This window comes from Cervus elaphus, chromosome 10, assembly GCF_910594005.1.
Source record: "Cervus elaphus chromosome 10, mCerEla1.1, whole genome shotgun sequence".
Lineage (NCBI taxonomy): Eukaryota > Metazoa > Chordata > Mammalia > Artiodactyla > Cervidae > Cervus > Cervus elaphus.
In genome coordinates this window covers 27,562,421-27,580,476 of record NC_057824.1, presented here as the reverse complement: position 1 = coordinate 27,580,476, position 18,056 = coordinate 27,562,421, and the positions used below count along the sequence as shown (strand labels likewise).

Sequence of the window (18,056 nt, the reverse complement as noted above, 5' to 3'; positions counted from 1 at the left end):
AGGCAGCCTCTCTGAATAAAAACACAATTAACAACAAAACAGGAAAACAGAAGGACGTTATTTACCTCCAGTTTTTTCCAGAATAGTAAGCACATGCTACTCTCTTGATCCTGGCTCAATATCTTGGTTTTTATTCCCATTTTGTGGATTCAGGAATGGGACACACACAAACATCACACACAGCTGAACAATGCTTAGACAACATGGGTTTGGACTGTATAGGTCCCTTTATGTGTGATTTTTTTTTTTCCAATAAATACAGTACTTGTATTTTCATTTTACAGATCTTTAGTTAACTAAGTGGTGGAGGGGGGAGTGGTGTAGGGGAACAGTGGATCTCTGTTCAATCAGAGATCACGATATGTGGAATCGAAAGAATCAGGGGTTGAGTCCTGCCTCTGCGTAAACTGTTTCAGTTCCTGCCCTTGGTTGACTCATTTATCAGCTCCATTGTTTCTGAGACAGAGATAGCAGTACTCCCATTTTTGACTGCGTGCAGCGGGGGCGAGGGTCGCCATTCCTAACTCCCATGCTGTTCAAGGGTATACCTACCTGCCTACATACACACACACGCCAACCTGCCCACAAAAACAGAAGAACAGAGAGCTGTCACAAGTTGCGTGTGATCCCAATGTCACAGCGACTGCACACGATGATGCAGGTCAAAGGATGAGCTGCAGCCGTTCAGGCCGATGCGGCGGGGTGGGCTGGGAGAGGCCTTCTGGGAGACAACAGCTGTCGGGGAGGGAGAAGTAAGACAGAGGCAGGGCTCCCCGTGCCGAAGGGACCGCAGTGTGGGCAGAGGTCAGCGGGCGCCTCTCTCTCTACTTGAGCAAAGATTCCTGTTAAGATTCTGTTTGAGGAAAGGGACCTGGACAAGGGTGGGGCTGTGGTGAAACACAGCTGTTGACAAACGAAGTATCTTTGAGGTAGGACTGACAGATTCAGCAACCAGATTTGGTGACAGGCCGTGAGGAGGAGGTCAAGGAAGGGGTTGGGGATCGCTCCTATTCAGGTTCCCACCGTAAGCCGATGGGGGGGGGAGACCCTAGAGGAAATGAGCCTCAGGAATGTTGATAAGTGAAGGCCCAAAGCACAAGAGAGACGCCTGGCACTCAGAGTCTTCGATTTTCACTCGAGCGGACCTAAGCACTCAGACGTTTCTTCTGCTGTCTCTTGCACGTGTGTGTGTGTGTGTGTGTGTGTGTGTGTGTGTGTATTTTAAATTCTATGTTATCACTCAGTTTCCTGCCTTCCAGGCTCTAAGCTCCTTGAACGCCATAGCTTATAGAGGTTTATAACCTCTGACATGATGCTGTGAAGAAGCACTCAAATTTCTGCTAAATAAAATGATTTCTAATAAAAAGTTAAATTATATAATTTTATCTCACAGGTAGCATATACCCATTTTTAAAAGACACTGAATTACATCTGGGAAGAGGAATCTTTTCCTTTTTCCCTCCATACCTGTATGTTATTTGAATTTAAGAACCATATCTTACACTTCAAATTTATTTTAAAAAATTAATTTAGTGATATCTCACTTGTACAACACTTTTAATTATGTAGAACACTGGCAGAAAATGAAGAAAGAAGAAATTCCCCAAGAAGCAAAAACAGATGTTGCAAAGTTCATGTGCTTTATTTCTAGAAGAAGGCTAGCTAGCATTCTCTATTTCACTTCCTATTTGTCCACTCCTCCTAGTATGACAATAAATTTTAGTTGCATTAACAACAGAATCAGGATTCCACTATTACCTTTTATTTGTTGCTTACTTTTCAAGATTACAACCAGTGAATCAAAAAGGCAGAATGTGGCAGATGACAAAGATCAAATAATAAATAACGATTCTATGAGTCTAGCAATGATCCAGAGATCATTCTCTGTGTAGGCAAATGGTTTATACATCTCACCAACGACTTAAGGCCCCAATGCTTTATGTTCTGGGGTAGCCGTTAATTCATAACTGAATTTTAAATTATATCTGAAGGTAATAATTCAAACGATTATATTGTTTAAGAAGGCAGGGAGGAAAAAAAAAAAAAAGAAGGCAAGGAGGGATATAATATTCTCCAAATACTTAATGCATAATAGTAATATATCTATGAGAGGCAGGACACTGGAGGTGAGGTATAAAAATTATTCAAACAATGACACTATCTCTAAGAAACAGTATGGTCTAACAGTGAAGACAGTACAGACACCTGTCACAGTAGCAAAAGGTGACATGCCATAAACAGATGCAGAGCAAGTCACTGGGAGGATATGATAGAGAAGAAATTAATTTTAGGTGACAGGTTCAGGTGACTTTCTTTAGGAAATGGCACAGGGATTGGGTTTTAAGACACTCTGGACCTGCAAAGCTGGGATGAACAGTTTCCCAACAGAATTTCCAGCGGTGATGGAAATGGTTTATAAGCTGCATGGTTCTTAACCACATGTGGCAACCGAGTGGTTAAAATGTGGATAATGATTTTACTTCATTTTTAATGATTTTAAATTTAAATGAGGCTAATGTACAGTGCAGGTACAGTATGGATAGCTCCTGTCACTCAGAAAAGTTCTGGTGCTTTGATAAAGGTTTTTATTTATCTGTTTTTCCTAGGCTGAACTACTCAGAATATCTCAAGTGTGCTTCTTGTTTTCCACACACAGATCTCCTATAGCCATGTCCCAGTGCAACGTATTAATCCACTTCACTATCTACGATGCAATCTTCCACAAACTTTCACATATTTTATCCCAACTGCTATTCCCAGTCTGTGACGGGACTGGGAATGTAGTTCTCTAAATCTACAACTCCTCCCCTCAACATCCACAGTTGAGCCACGCAATGAAAGCAGTCCAGATCCCCGAGTCACTTCTTAGAGGACTACTGACTAGGAGAGCTGCCTAACCCGCCTGGGACTAGTTTTAAGCAAAACATGCACTTTCATTAGTTAAAACATTGAGTTGGGGGGCTGTTTGTCGGAGCATGTAGTTTAGTCAAAGTAATTAATATACAAGCCAGTTTTCTTTTTTTGGTTATTTTATTTTCACCATTAGAAAGCTCTGTATATTGAACATCAATTTTTCCTCTTTCAATTAATTTAATACCATTTTGTCTTTGATATATATGGGATATCACTAGCTGGGAGCACTGGCATTATGATTCATTATCTCGATAATGCTTCATATTAAGCCACTTATCTGAATTAAATCATCTCAATTTATTTGACTTTCCCTAAAGTTTTGTGATTGTTAATTTGTAAGTTGTCAAGTCAGTGATTTGTAACATCCTTTAGCTGTTAGAATCAGAAATTAAATTAAATCTTATCTACGTTGAGCACTATTAGAAAATGTTCTGAACCTTTCATGGATAAATCAAAAGTTGATATTCCTTTATTGCTGCTTTGAGAAAAGAAACTAGTCTAAGGAAAATGTCCTATTTTGAATCTGATCAGAATTTACGACATTTCTTGCTATTTCTCACCTAAAGCAGAAAATAATTAGATTCTCCAACTATACCCATAGGTAGGTATTTATCAAAAAAGTTTATATAAGGATTAACAAAACTGTGAGGAGATGTGCTTTGTAATCCAAACAATTCTCTGATATGTGGTGACAACTATTCACAGGCAGTTGACACTTGGAACATTTTTCTCATGAAGTTTCAACAGGTATTACTAAATTTTCTTGTTAATGTGTCACATAAACTTTGAAACCCATGATTACCTGCTTTCCCCCTAATAATAATTTCAGCTAATTAGCACTGTCAACAACAACAGGAATTCTAATATGTCCCCCAATAAGTAAGAGCTAGAGCAACTGCTTGAGAAGCAGACTGCCCACCCCTTGCAGCAGACACTGTCACCCAGCTGTGGCTAGATGATTAGAACTGAATGGATCAAAATCTATCCTTCCTTTGTTACCTGAAAACTTCTGATTCAGGCATTTAAAAAAATCCCAGAGGTTGTTCTTTCAAACAAATACAAAACCCAACTTTGCCAAAAATGAACATGAACAGCAAATACGGTTCATGTGAAAGATAATAAATATTTCAAATTAGTATCCCTCAACATGAGGCATAAACCATAGGCATGACTGATGGTCCAAAGTTTGTCTTTTGACAAGAGGGCACTGGGCCTGATTAGCCTCCAGGACATTTTAGTGTTTGAACACTGCTGCCACATCAGTCAACTCTCACGGATGCAGAGAACTGCCGCACGACCCAGGGCCCGGAAGCAGACGACACCCAGCAGTGGCCGTCGCCCGAGTCTGACAAGCTGACCGTGGAGCTCCTCTGCAGACAGTGGCTGTGACACATTGGATTCCAGGGGTTCAAGCCTGCACGGGGATCTAGCCACCTTCACACAAAGCCAAGTAAGCAGACGCTTTCTGCATAATTCCTCCCCATCTTTTCTCTTCTACTTAAATTCACGGCTAATCCGCTGTTGGTATCACTACCTTTGAGGTAACAGATCACCTCTGATATCTAATTTTTTTTTGTTTGGCTGTTATTTTTGCCCTCCGCCCTATCTCTAGCAAAAAATAAGCAGAAGTACAGTCTGTTAAGATAGAAAGCAAAGCATAGTCAGTGCAGTTGTGGTGAGACAGATTCATTTTATCATCCAATCATTTCTGTGGAGTGTTTAAAAACATGGAAGTTCTCTTCCCATATACCTATTTAAACCGATGAATTTACATGAAAGTAACAGACTGGTGTGCTGCAGTCCATGGGGTCGCAAAGACTTGGATGTGACTGGGTGACTGAACAACAACAGATACAAACACTTCTCTGCTTTGTCAGTATATACAGGATTTTAAAAATTAAATTTTAAGCAGAAGGGAAAGGCAACAAAAGGGTTAAAAAATTAGAAGAGGGATGGTTACACTGGTGTTAAACTGGGCATCTCATAAAAACACTACCAAGTAGGTATTGTTTATCTTCACTGTACAAAGGTGGAAACTAAGGCTCAGAGCAGTGGACTTGTCCAGGGTCACAGAGCTAGAAAATGGGATTTGCTCCCAAGTATATCTCACTTTAGGATCCGTGCTCTCCCGCTGTGACATTATACTGTGGTACATGTATAAATTTATATAAATTCAAAGCAGGTCATAGTGGTTAGGGAAAGAATTGGTACATCTTAAGGCAATTTTGTTGTTCCTGTTGATAATTCTCCTACCCTGTTTTTATATTTTTAATTCTTTCTCTCTATGCTCCTTATCATCCTGCTATTGTGACATCTTTTTATTTCTCCAATTCCATTTTCCTCTACTTTCCCAGTTTTTCAAGTAGCATAAAAAACAGTTAAAAATGTATGGTGCTAATAGGAGCTTAACACTAGAACTTGACTTATATGATACATAAATAATCCCTTTTTTAAGCTAATGAGTTTAAAAACGTAGGTTCCCCTCAGTGAGACACTAGAACACATCCTAAAAACTCTTCTGGTATCGATTTTATGAGAAATCTACAAGACGATTTCCAGCCAGGAGCAGAGGCAACCCCATTGTCTGGTTCCTGGCAACAGCTATTTATACTTCATTGTGTGTCGTCTGTTTCCATCTAGATTTTTTTTTCTACCAGTACCCAAAAGAAGTTCAACTCCAATAAGAAACAACCACTGTTTCTTATTATCTTTTAAATATGCAACAATCTATCATATTCTCATATTCTAAATGTGTGAAAAAAAGAAAGGAGGAATATCATTTTGAAAGAAGCTCAAACTGCAGCTGGGGAAGAGAACTACATTGACTGTTTGGGTCTCCAGAAGATGAGGAAGAGCCAGTGGAGAGGTGAGAGGGTGGCTGATGGCAGGAGCTGAAGGCAGATAAAATGAAGAGAGGTTAGCGTGGGGTTTTTTCCCTCCTGAAAATACTAGAAACAAATTTCAAATTAAACAAGCATGGGGGGGGGGGGTGATTTTCAAATCTCAGATTTAAGGAAAGCTTATTCGCAGAAGATTCTGAATCTCTGAGTCCGTGGCCCTCGGCCTCCGGCTGCCAACAGTAAAGCACAGTGGCACTGGTCTTGCCACACTGGTGTGCTGGGACACGGGACAGTAGGGCCCAGGCCTTTGGACATTTTCGTAATCAGGGAGGTACCTGTGCAGTGGCCGCTAACGATAACTGACAGCATTCATAAGCGTATTCTATGCTTTGTTAAAAAAAAAACCACAAGACTACGCAATGTACTTTAAAAAAAGAAAAAAAAAAGGATGCAATGTGCATGATAACCAAATAAACCAATCATTTAAAGATATAACTAAGAAAGAGCTAGCTACTTTCCTGGTTTTAAACAATAAAAGTCATACACATGTTAATTGGAAAAAAAAAAAAACAAAAACCATTTTCCTGGAATTATATGTTTTGTCAACCTACAAGGAGCAGGGTTCTGAGTAAGACCGAAAAGGAAATGGCCTCTCCTAAAGTGGGGGTGAGGGGCACAGAAAAATGGGAGAACATGAGAAAATAGACAAAATGAACCTGGAAGCATCTTACTGAAATGAGGACTGGCTTCTTAAGTCCCCTTACTGTATTACTGCCAAATCCCTAGAGTTCCATCAGTTAATGAATCTTCAGAAAGAGCTACCGAGAACAGCATTATGCCTTCATTTCAAAGAACTTAGAGCGTATAAGGTACATGAGTAGACGGAGGGCAGACACACGGCGTGGGAAGGAGACAAACACGCTCAGCCTGGTTCACAGGAGGGTAAATGTGGCCGTTTTGCCCCTGTCCACAGACAGACTGACCTTCCTTGAGACTTTTCTGGTGGCTCCCTTCAAGGCATTCCTTTTCTTTGAGTGGCTCGAAATCGCCAGCAGTTAAAATCTCCGGGAAGCCCTGTTGCTGCTTCTTGGAGCTATCGATCATGGTGAGAGGCTCCTGGAGACAGGCAGCATCCAGCAGAGGAAACGCTCAATCTGCCGACCAGCAGAGGCCGGCACTGGGAATCCTTTGGTCCCTGCCGGGTGCCGGCCGCCGGCCACCTCCTCACAATACCCCGATCCCTGGGCAGTTGTATCTTTAAGCAGCTGAAGGCAACCGTTACCCTTTCGTTCCCAGCTTGACCTGCAAATCCACTCCTGCTGCTGGAAGCCCGAAACTCTCTCCCACGTTGGGAGGCAGAGCCACGGAGGCACGATGCTGAAATCCCACCCCTTTTCTCAGCCAGCCCCCTTTCCCTTGCCATTCCAGCCTCCCCCGCACCCGGGACTTCAATCTGCAGTTTGATGGTCTGCATCATCTGACAAACACTGACTCAAGCAGTTAAAAATAAATCCCCTAGTTGTTAAAAGAGAAGACTTTGCTGATACCTAAGAAGACAAATTGCTGCCTGTGGTCTCTCTCTGGCTCTCTATAAACACAGCCGCAGGCTGTGGAAATACTTTCTATCAGCCAGCCAAGCACATCCATTACTCATTAAGTTCTCCAGCTAAACAAACGGTGGTCTAGGGCATCTGAAGGAAGAGGGTCTTATCGCAGCAGAGGCACCACAGTGAATAAACATGCTCCTAGCATATCTGGATAAAAACAGAGGCATGTCACCACCAACTGCTCTCTGGGGTGCTTTTCCGCACCCAGCTCTCCCGGCTCTCCCTGTCACAGGGAAATGCCCGTAACTGCAGCTTTCTGCCTTCGCCAATGCAGACCCAGGCGGCAGTTTTCCTTTGTGCCACTAGTCGGCTGAGAGAGTTAACATCGCCATGATTGTGGGAAGGAAAAATCTCCTCCCCTGTATTGAAGGCAGACACGGAGAGCTTCTAGTTCATAACATATTCCACCAGCGACCAGCCAAGTTTAATTTCACACGCGCTATCAACAATGAGTACCTCTCCCCCAGGTCACTGGCTTCCACTAGGCACAGGGATGTTGCCTGAAGGAAATCTGCAGGTAAGGCAACTCCAGGCAAAGTCGAGATGCCTGCTTTTACACACCAAACGCCTATCTATTCAGAGCTGGAGCCAAAAGAATCTCACTTTCACAGTCTGAAGTCAGCTCCTATGAAAAGAGCCGCCATAAAACCCATTAGAAGTTTTAAGAGCAGGAGACTGAGTCCTCTTCCAGGAGCAGTCTGCTTTTGTTTTGCTCACTTTTGAAGTAATCAACATCTAACAGAGTGCCTGGAACAGTAGGAGGGAGTTCTCAACAAATACTTGTTGCATGACTGAGTGAATGAATGAAAGCAGAAGATCATATTCAGAGCTCTTCTGGTAAAACTCAGAGTTCTGAAGAAGTCCTAGATCAGTAACCAAGAATCACTAATTTCTAGATGAACAACTACATGCTCTTTAAAGGGAGCACATCTTCTCTTTAAAAGAAACCACACACATACACTTTGTGCATGTGACATGACCCCTTTCTGGCAAAAAGAAAGGCTTACATTTTTACAGCCTGGAAAAATCAATATCCTCTTCCTCATTTAACAAAGATGGGGACTGGATCAAGATTCTTTCCTTTGTCCCTGGTTCCAAGGCTCGCTTGCCCTAAATCCGTGCTGTTCTAGAAAGATAGCTATCTATCCTTCTTCAGCGTCTCTAGAGAATGGGATTACACAACACATGGCATGCTTCTTGTCAACTGAAGTTCCTTCTGAGGCAACTTAAGCCCATCGTTGGTAGTCTAACCCCCTGCAGGAACAAACAGGGATGAACTTAACACACTTCTCAAAAATGCCCTCAAATGCTCTGCTACTATTTCTGATGCCAAGGCCTCCATTCTTCTAAATTAACTGTTCCTACACCTTTAAAGGAGTAAGGAAAAAAAAAAAAAACTACACATTTTTTTGCAGACATTCTTTGGGCCAGTCCAAAGAAGGTTTTGCAAAGATTATCTCATTTAACCCCCAACAGACCTTTGCGATCACTATCATTGTTTGTACATTCTAGACATTTTATAATAGATCAAGACCAGAGTCTTGTAAGCTTGTAAGCAGCAAATCTGAAATTCAACCAATATGGCACTGCAGTGCCTGCTGTCTTCTAAAACATGCTCCGTTTCTAGGCTTTAGTTTGATCTTGGGACAGGTTTAACAGCAGAGACCATTACTGGTTATTGCCTTCGAGTAATTCTACTCCTGGTAAGGGAGAAGAAGGCAACATAATCATACTAGAGTGCTTTGATGAATCAATTTAACTTCTCCTGAAATAACAACAGCAGCCAACTTTGTTTAGTGCTTAAAATGAGCCACAGTCTAAGTGCTCGTCATATATTATCTCATTCATTCTCTTGACAGACCTGTGATTTCAATGTTGGTATCCTAATTTACAGGCTTTCCGGGTGGCTCAGTGGTAAAGAACCTGCCTGCCAATGCAGGAGACAGGAATTCAAGCCCTAGTTCAGGAAGATCCCCTGGAGAAGGAAATGGCAACCCACTCCAGTACCCCTGCCTGGAGAATCCCATGGACAGAGGAGCCTGGTGGGCTATGGTCCATGGGGTTGCAAAGAGTCAGATATGACTGAACGCGCATGCATATACATCCATCCTAATTTACAGATGTGAAAACTGAAGCCTAGAAAAATCAAATATTTTGTTAGAATCACATATCTTATAAGTAGTGTCCATGGTTCCAAACAGGCAGCTTTGCAGGGTCCACATTCTTAACTGCTTTGCCAAAGGAACAACAAAAACAATAAACCCCAACACTCTCTTTTTCAGGGATGCTACTTTTAAAATTGTACTCAACTGTTTTTTTGGCCCCAGGTTTAGAAGCCTGGGTAGATTCAAAGCTCCATCAGCCATTTAAAAATTCTTTATTGGCCATGTTTGTGTGTGTATTTAGTATGTTAAAACAGAAAAGATCCTTAAGTCTTCTCTTAAGGATCCTCTGCAAGCTTATTATTTTTAATCTGATAAATATAAAAGATCTCAAAATAAGGAAATATTTTCTGGCTGTAGATTTGTATTAAAAGTCTTGCCTCTGTAGTTTTGAAAGGGAATAATAATTTCTCTAGTGGTGAATAGGCCTGAAAGGACATTTATTTTGCTATTTAAAAAAATCTGAAATAATTTCAAACTCAAAGAGCCCTATTTCCACGAACCATCTGCGAGGAGGCTCTGACACAACACCTCTTTACCCTACGTGCTCTGGTTTGTAATTCCTACAAACAAGGCTAATTCTCCAACGGAACCAAAATATGACCATCAATATCAGGAAATTAACACCGACATATCACTGCCACCTACAGACTCCATTCACATTCTGTCAGCTGTCAGGACATCCTTTGTAGTAGAAGGACCCAAACACCCAAACCAGGACCACATATGGCACAGAGTTTGAGTCTCTTTAGTTTTCTTTCATCTTGAACAGTTCTTCAGTCTTTCTTGTTGTTTCTTTCCTTGACTCCTGAAGATTACAGGGTGGTTACTTGGTAGAGTTACTCTCAGTTCTTTTGATGTGTCTTCAAGATTAGATACAAGTCATAGCAGGAGTATTTTTGGCAGGAATACCATAGAAACAGTGTGTTCTTTCCATCCCTTTAGGTGGTAGGGGACAAATTCAGTTTCTCTCATAGCTGATGGTGTTTATCTTGATTGATTTGTTAAAATGGCACTGGCCAGCTTTCTTCACTGCAAAATTAATTTTTCTCTTGGTAATTAATTATTTCATGGGGCTGAGTTATTTATTACTAGCATGACTGGTTTTGAAAATTCTATCATTCCTTCTATATTTATTAGTGGTACATCCTATTGTAAGAAAAAACTCTCTTTATTCAGTTTATGTTATCTATTTATAACAGTAAGGACTCGGCCATTCAAATTTCATTCAATGGGTTATAAAATGTTCCAATCATTCCTTGTTTTGATGCTCAAATAATTTCAGATTTGGCCCATGGGAATCCCCTTGAGCTGGCTTCAGTTTCTTACTGTTCTGTTCTCATCATTCTTTGAGCACTTTCTTACTTTTTGGCATTAAGATGTTCCAAGCTCACCTTTTACTTTTCGTGCTCTGTTGAGAAACCAAGGTGTGAATTCTGGATGTGCTTAATGCTATTTGGGTGTCACTATTCCCAGGCCTTTTCTGAGTCAGACGTAGGATATATGTCTGAGTTTATGTGTATCTGTGTGTGTAAGCACAAATGTATTTGTGTCTCATGATTAACAGATGTAAATATAGACCTATATTTAAGGATGCACATCTATATTTATTTATATATATTGAAAACCATGAGTCCGCCCCAACGCCTCCGCTTCCAATCCAACCCCACCCAGGTCATGCTAGGTTTCTTTCTTTTCTGTATTTGTAGGGTCCTCCTCCCATAGTGAGAATCTTGTCCCATGGGTCTCTACCACCCCACTCATGGATACCCCATTCACCCCATTACTCTCACGGCTGTGGCCAAACCCTAGGCAGGTATGTCTTCCCGCCCACAGACTCTGAAGCCCGGCACTGGACCTCTGCCCCCACTCCCACAGGGCAGCTGCCTTGCTCAGCCCCACATAATGTCTTTCCAATTGAATCAGGGCTGGTGAGAGGAAGGAGTCTTGCTTTCCCGCCTGGTAAGAAAAGCCCACAGTTGTCACGTGGACTGCTTTCCAATACATCTGCCCTGTTCTTTACTAAATGTGCTACATCACCAGCATGTGGCACTTGGCTCTGTTGTCACAAGCGGCATTTAACTTCAAATGGTAAGTGACTTAATTCACTTTGGCTATGATAAATCTGCTTCCACAGTGTCTGTGTCTATACTCAAAAGAGTTGTTTTAGTATGAAAGAGAGTGCCATAAATCAAGTCAATTTTCCCACTACCCCAAGCATAGATATTTAATAAGCGTGAGAAAAGCTGTATGGCTTGAGACTAGAACAATCCAAGAAAGGCTTCCGGGAATCAGAACAGAAACAAACGTGACTCAAGGGACCTACACAAAACCTTGGCAGAGTCAACATACGCTTATAAAACTGCTGACGAAAAAGACCATCAGTGTGATGATGCTGTGCTTCAATAAGGAAAAACCTGAGGATGTTAATGTTCCACCAACGTAAAACATGTTCAGAAGTAATGAGTAAAGTCATTAGTAGCAGAATGCAAGGAGACCGCTAAAGACTGTGTGTACTCCTGCAGCATTCTGGGCCCCGGGATTGAGGAGGCTGCTCTTGTCTTTTTGTCTTCCACCTCCTGGTGCTTTGGAACAGGTATGTGGGGGGCCATTCACTGAATCAAATGCGGGCATTCTGGGGCTTCCTTCGCACAGTCCGAGCACAGTGTCATGGCATTTGTGGAGACAAAATCAGTCAGGTTGGAACCATTTAGGGAGGAAAACTTTCACTCCAGATGACACCTAAGTTTTTTTTCCCCTCAAGATGCCATATTTTCAGTGAGATGCATATACGATCCCTAATTTTCTCCTTTTTAACATTATAAACACCACAATAAAATACCACATTTTAGATGATTACTAAATGGTAAATCCAATGATTTTATAATTATTAAGCCCAAGTACATAATCCTGATTTAAAATGTTTTTTGTAAACAAGGATAGTTACAGTGCTGTCTGTCAAATCAGGCAACGTATCTTAAAAGTCATTCATTTTTACCACTGTCTAAATCCATGGACATTGTATCCACTGCATATACAAAGAGATTGTAGAAATGACTGTTCATGAGGATACATTTTTCTGATATTTCCAAGATAACAAGATTTTGAAAGAATATCAGTGATTTGAAGGACTAAGTATTGTAGCATAACTGAACACTGCAACAGGGCCACACAGCCTAATAATCACTGGGCTTGTCATCTGTGCCTGTCATACTCTCCCATTCTAGAATGCAGCCAGCCGCACAAATGGCACTTCCCTCCTACGTCTGCTTTACTTCTCTGAAGATGAGGCCAGGTTTGTCAGGACTGAAACTGTACCATTAACACTTTGCTGACTAACATCTGCTAAAGCTGAGGGGAGAGAACTTCCTGTGGGGCAGGGCAACTGGCGGGGAGAAGGGGTTTCCTCGCTCTTTCCAGGCGAGTCCTCATAGGACAGAGGCACCACCCAATGGCAGTATTCTGACTGCATCTCAGAGGCTGGGAGCCTTGGTCTCCTTCTGTCCAAATCCTTCATAGGGATAATCAAGAGACAGGATATACTTTAGCAGATTTAAGAAAGTCATCCAAATCCTTTCTCTACTTCTAAGCCTGAGAGTTAATTTATAAACATACAAACACAGACAACTGGCTGAAGATTTACAACCAAGAGCCTTCCTTAGGTTGTATTTTGTCAAAGCAGACTTCCTTAAATTCTGAGTTATGGAATATAAGGGAGAATGAAATGACGAGCTTTGAAGGTTTAGCAGAGATGGAAGGGAGGAGTGAGAAGTTAAGAGGATCAAGTCCTAGTGAAGACTGGATGGCATGTCACCCAGTTATGACCAGTGTGAGGCCGAGGTCAGCGCTTGGAACAAAGAAACTGATTACCATAGTGTTTCTCGATCTTTTCTACATTTTAGCTCCTGACCCTTTTAAATATAATTTTTCCTAATCACTTTTCCTTGAAATTTTAATACCACAGATTCACTGTATATATTTATGTACTCTATGTACTTTATGTACTCTGTACATTAGTAAAAATTGCTTAGTTGTGTCCAATTCTTTGTGACGCCATGGCCTACCCAGTCCATGGGATTCTCTAGGCCAGAATACTGGAGTGGGTAGCTTTTCCCTTCTCCAGGGCATCTTCCCAACCCAGGGGCTGAACCCAAGTCTCCCACATTGCAAGCGGATTCTTTAGCAGCTGAGTCACAAGGGAAGCCCAAGAATACTGGAGTGGGTAGCCTATCCCTTCTCCAGCAGATCTTCCCGACCCAGGAATCGAACTGGGGTCTCCTGCATTGCAGGTGGATTCTTTACCAACTGAGCTATCAGGGAAGCCCCTGTACATTATACATTATCTGTACATTATATATTAAAAAATACTTTTTGCCCATCTTCCAAGAACCATTTTCACTCCTGTTGAGAATGCTTAATGTACAAGAAGGAAAATCAGTATTTCCTTTTTGTTGAGGGAAAAAAAACAGTAAGACAGTAAGAATGAACTGTGTGCAGGAAATCCTCAATGAGAAAATAACGAATGTTCACCATCTGTGATAATGGTTTTTAGATCACAAGTAAATTTAGCAGGACTTTGAGGGTCTTTATGACTCTCAGCAGCTCTGAGGGAAACGCATATTGATATTTGGTTTATTAAAAAAAGTGCAGTTCAACTATGAAATGATGTGTTTTCAAGTTGCTCTGATGGTGAACACATATCCTTAAATCCTGGTTTCCTCACTCCAACATTCTTTTTTCACCAAAAGTGAAAGCTTGTGGGTTTTTTCTTTTTACTAAATTTACGTGTGATTTTTCAGAGGCATGTATTAAGAAAAATTGGTAATTTGATTTCAGGAGGAGGAGAAGATCACAGATGGATTTTATGAAGGTTAGAGGCAGGATGGTTTTGGGGAAGGAACACGACTTCAGGGTTAAGCAAAATTCGGCTGTTGAAATCTGCGAGATCTTAGAAAAGTGGTAACATCATTGTGCTGGGGCTGCCTCATCTATAGAAGTGTATTAACGATGATAACAGCAGCAGCTGTTTTCTGTGATTATAAAAATCAGGGGGAAATGCATATAAAATTCCTAGGACAGGCATGATAGGCACTCACCAAATGGTGGAGTCTTTTGGGGCTCACTTTTGGAATGATCTCCTTTGTCTGCTTCCCCCACGGCTCCCTGTCTGCTAAGTGTGGGGTTTCTCCAGCAAAAACACACAGACAGACAGACAGACACACCCACACCCCAGCAACACCCCCCGTCCCCGCCACACACACCCCAGCAACCACCACACCACATTCTGTTTTCCAACCCCACCCTCTGAGGCTGTAGCAGGGTGCAGATAAAGTTCATCATTTCTTGGTTTGGCACTTAATACCTTCTGGTGTCCTTCCACTACTTGAGATTTCATGTATTAGATTAAATTTGAAAGATTTTTATACATGGAGTGAACCCTGCTGATACTCTTCCACTTAACTGGAATAATGAAATCGAAAACCCACTCCAGGTGACTAATCACAGCCAAGTCGTGAGCCACGGGCTCTGAGAAGCGGGTAGAACAAACGCTACGACATACTTTTAGGAATCCAAGTTGGCTTCTTGGATGAGTCCTTTGTGGAAAATGTAAAAATTTCGTGCTTTCATTTTGTTAACCCTGAGAAAAGAATCATGTGCTGCCATGTAAGAATGAACAGTAAAGAGAGCTGGACCTTGGGGTGATGACATGGTCAGGCCTGAACAGAGCAGCGGGGGGAGAAGCGAGCTGCCGCGGGAGCGGGCAGGGCAGGCTCCCAGCCCGTGCCAGGGCGCTGGGGCGCCGCAGTCACACGTCCAGCAGCAGTCACATTTATGCAAAAATGGAGGTGTCACAGTAAATTAATACCGATTTGAATCTTGTTAGCTTTGCAGATTTCTGTAAATAACATACAGAAGTGTTCTTGTTTTGTAGTTGTGTAAGCGCTATGAAGCACAAGTTTATATTTCTTTTATAGTTGTACCTAACTCTGCAACACTACACTAGTAAAAATCAAGTCATCTACTAACTGTTCTTAAAGGGTCAGTACATTTCTTAAGTTTGTGAACTGCTGCTTCACCGTGTAACTCAAATGGGGAGAACGGACCCGTGTTCTCTGTGGCTTGGCTTCCATAGCATCATCCTGAGGTGAGAAGGAAGCCTTTGTCTTTGCTTACCTAAGCTGAATGGGGATCCTATTTTGCCATCTTGGGAGCAGTGATAAAAGGTGGTGATGACACCAAGAAGGGCTTGAGAAATTAAGGAAGCAAGAGGACTCTCCAAATTCAATATAAACCCATGCCATGCCCTCACGTCTGCTCCAAGATGTTCCTTTATCTCTTACTGGCTCTGAATTGTCTGCGCCACTGTTTCAGAGCATCTCCATTTTCCTCAAGGCCACGCTAGCTAACGACCCTTACACCTTTCTCAGCAAGTAACTTGGGCTACTAGATTTACAAATATTAGGGGCTTCAGACATATGCTCCACTCCACCTTACCACTTCCATCCCACCTCCTGTCTTTGAGGAAAAAAGCAATCTTTTTTCTAGCAGAGGAGAAACAAGACATTTTACTTAGGATTTTAGTTCACTACTTACAAAACTGTGATCAATGAATGGAACTTCTTCTTGACGATCTGTTGTGCCCACTGAGATTGCACTGGCATCACCCATCAACACTACACACCCACCACTGCATGAGGAACACTCATGCCCTACCTCAGATTTAGGCAATTCTTGCTTTCTAAACGGCAGATCCTAAACGAGTTTTCCTTCGGCAGCTAAAACACCCTTGATGTTAAGATTATATGCTATAGTGAGGATGAAATCATCTCTAATTTTATACGATCAGCTTTTCTGGAAAAACAAAGTTTTGTTTTTTTTTTTAAGACAAGCAATGGGCTTAGCCTAGACCTCACATAGGTCTAGCTCCAGACAATGCACTTAAAAACCAACGCCTGCTGTCTCACTCATCTGCACAGTCCCAGTGCCTGGCTCACTCACTGCTCCATTGATGCTGCTTGGATAAATAAAAGAATGTCACTCAACTGACCCACATTCATCCAGGCCTCTCCCTACCAACCTAATTCAGCCTCTACTTCTTAGCCTGGCATTCAAAGCCATCACCGCTTTGTTTCTCACTTTTCCTAAGTAGCATTATTAACCCTGAACACGCTCCTCCTGTGCTTCAGCTAAATCGAACTGCTTATACCCTGACAGGCTCTGAGTTTTCCTTATCTTTGCTCAAGTTTTCCGTCTGAAATTCTCTTTCTGACATCTGCCTATGGAAACACATACCCGAGCAGGAATTAACTCCAATGTTACTCTCTTTCAGAAGCTTTTCAGGATGTCTCTCAACACCACCAAAGAATCATGTCTGAACACTCATGATACCTGTCACGGTATCAGCCTTCGTGAATAAAAAAGATGATGATGTTGGCCACTCCTGTTTGTATCTCATTTACTGTGCACTGAAGCACTGCATTTCCACATGGTGCTAGCACTTCACATACCCCCGGCTCAGTTTACTCTTCCCAATAACTCTGCCTACTACTGTCTCTTTTTCATACTGGGGCATGGAAAGGTGAAGTAACTTGTCCAGCTACAAAGTTTGTAAGAAGCAGAGGAGAGATCTGTAACCTAGGCAGTACATATGCAGACTACTAGCTTTTCTCAGTGAGGTCTGCAAGAGAATTAAGCCCTAATGCACAAAGGCATCCACTGTATAAAACTAACTTCTCTCCTATGTGTCTAAAATGGTATGAGCTATGTCATCCTTGGGATAACTGAGAAAATACTCACTCTACTCACATCTGGAGGGATTAATTTTCTCACACAAACTTGGTTGACAACAAATTTTTTTAAGCCCCCAATTTTTTTAATTAGAAAAGTAAAAACTGTTCCACAGGTCTTAATCCTTGACAATCAAGTGTGTTCATGAACAACAAGTGTCTCCACATAAACAGTTCTGGTTGGAAGAGCCAGAGGGAACTCCTCTGGGGGAGTGGGTGTGCCTCTGTGCTTTCTCTCAGCATGTCTGGATGCTCTTCCCATCCTTGATACCCCTTGCCCCATTTTAGTAAACTTTACCTCTTTAAAAGCTGCAACTGGATCTCATTCATCTTTTTGTTTCCTATGAGATCTATCCCAGTGTTTAAACCATGTTCATATGGTCACATTTCTCTTTAATTCTTACACTCAGTAGTCCAGGCTAGTTGACAAGCATCTTCCTTACAGGAAACTAACAACTGAAACTACCTGTTATATGTTTTTGGTCATGTCTGACAGAAATTTAAAAATCAAGATTACTGAGGTATAAAGACAGTAAGATACAGCCAATGAAAGTGTTTAATTTGGTGAGTTTTTATAGAGGTGAAACTATGGTCCCATTTGAGGTACAGAACATTGTCATCATTTCCAAAATTTTTTCTTGCGCCTCTGCAGTACATCCTTCTGCTTCAGGTAATCACTGATCTGCTTTCTATCACTATGGGATAGTTCGTATTTCCAGAATTGCAAGAAAATGAAATCTTATACCA

At 41.7% G+C, this 18,056-nt stretch overlaps 1 protein-coding gene across 12 annotated transcripts in view; it reads right to left on the bottom strand.

Moving 5' to 3' along the window:
• MRTFB (myocardin related transcription factor B) overlaps positions 1 to 18,056 on the bottom strand; it is a 214,889-nt gene that overhangs the window by 62,747 nt on the left and 134,086 nt on the right. The window contains exon 1 of one of the 12 annotated variants that reach the window (XM_043914366.1): positions 6,737 to 7,767. The exons of the other annotated variants lie outside the window; for them this stretch is intronic. Within the exon in view, the coding sequence (XP_043770301.1) occupies positions 6,737 to 6,857 (121 nt within the window). The 5' untranslated portion in view covers positions 6,858 to 7,767. Of the gene's footprint in view, positions 1 to 6,736; positions 7,768 to 18,056 lie in introns of those variants that run through there. 12 annotated transcript variants of the gene reach the window in all.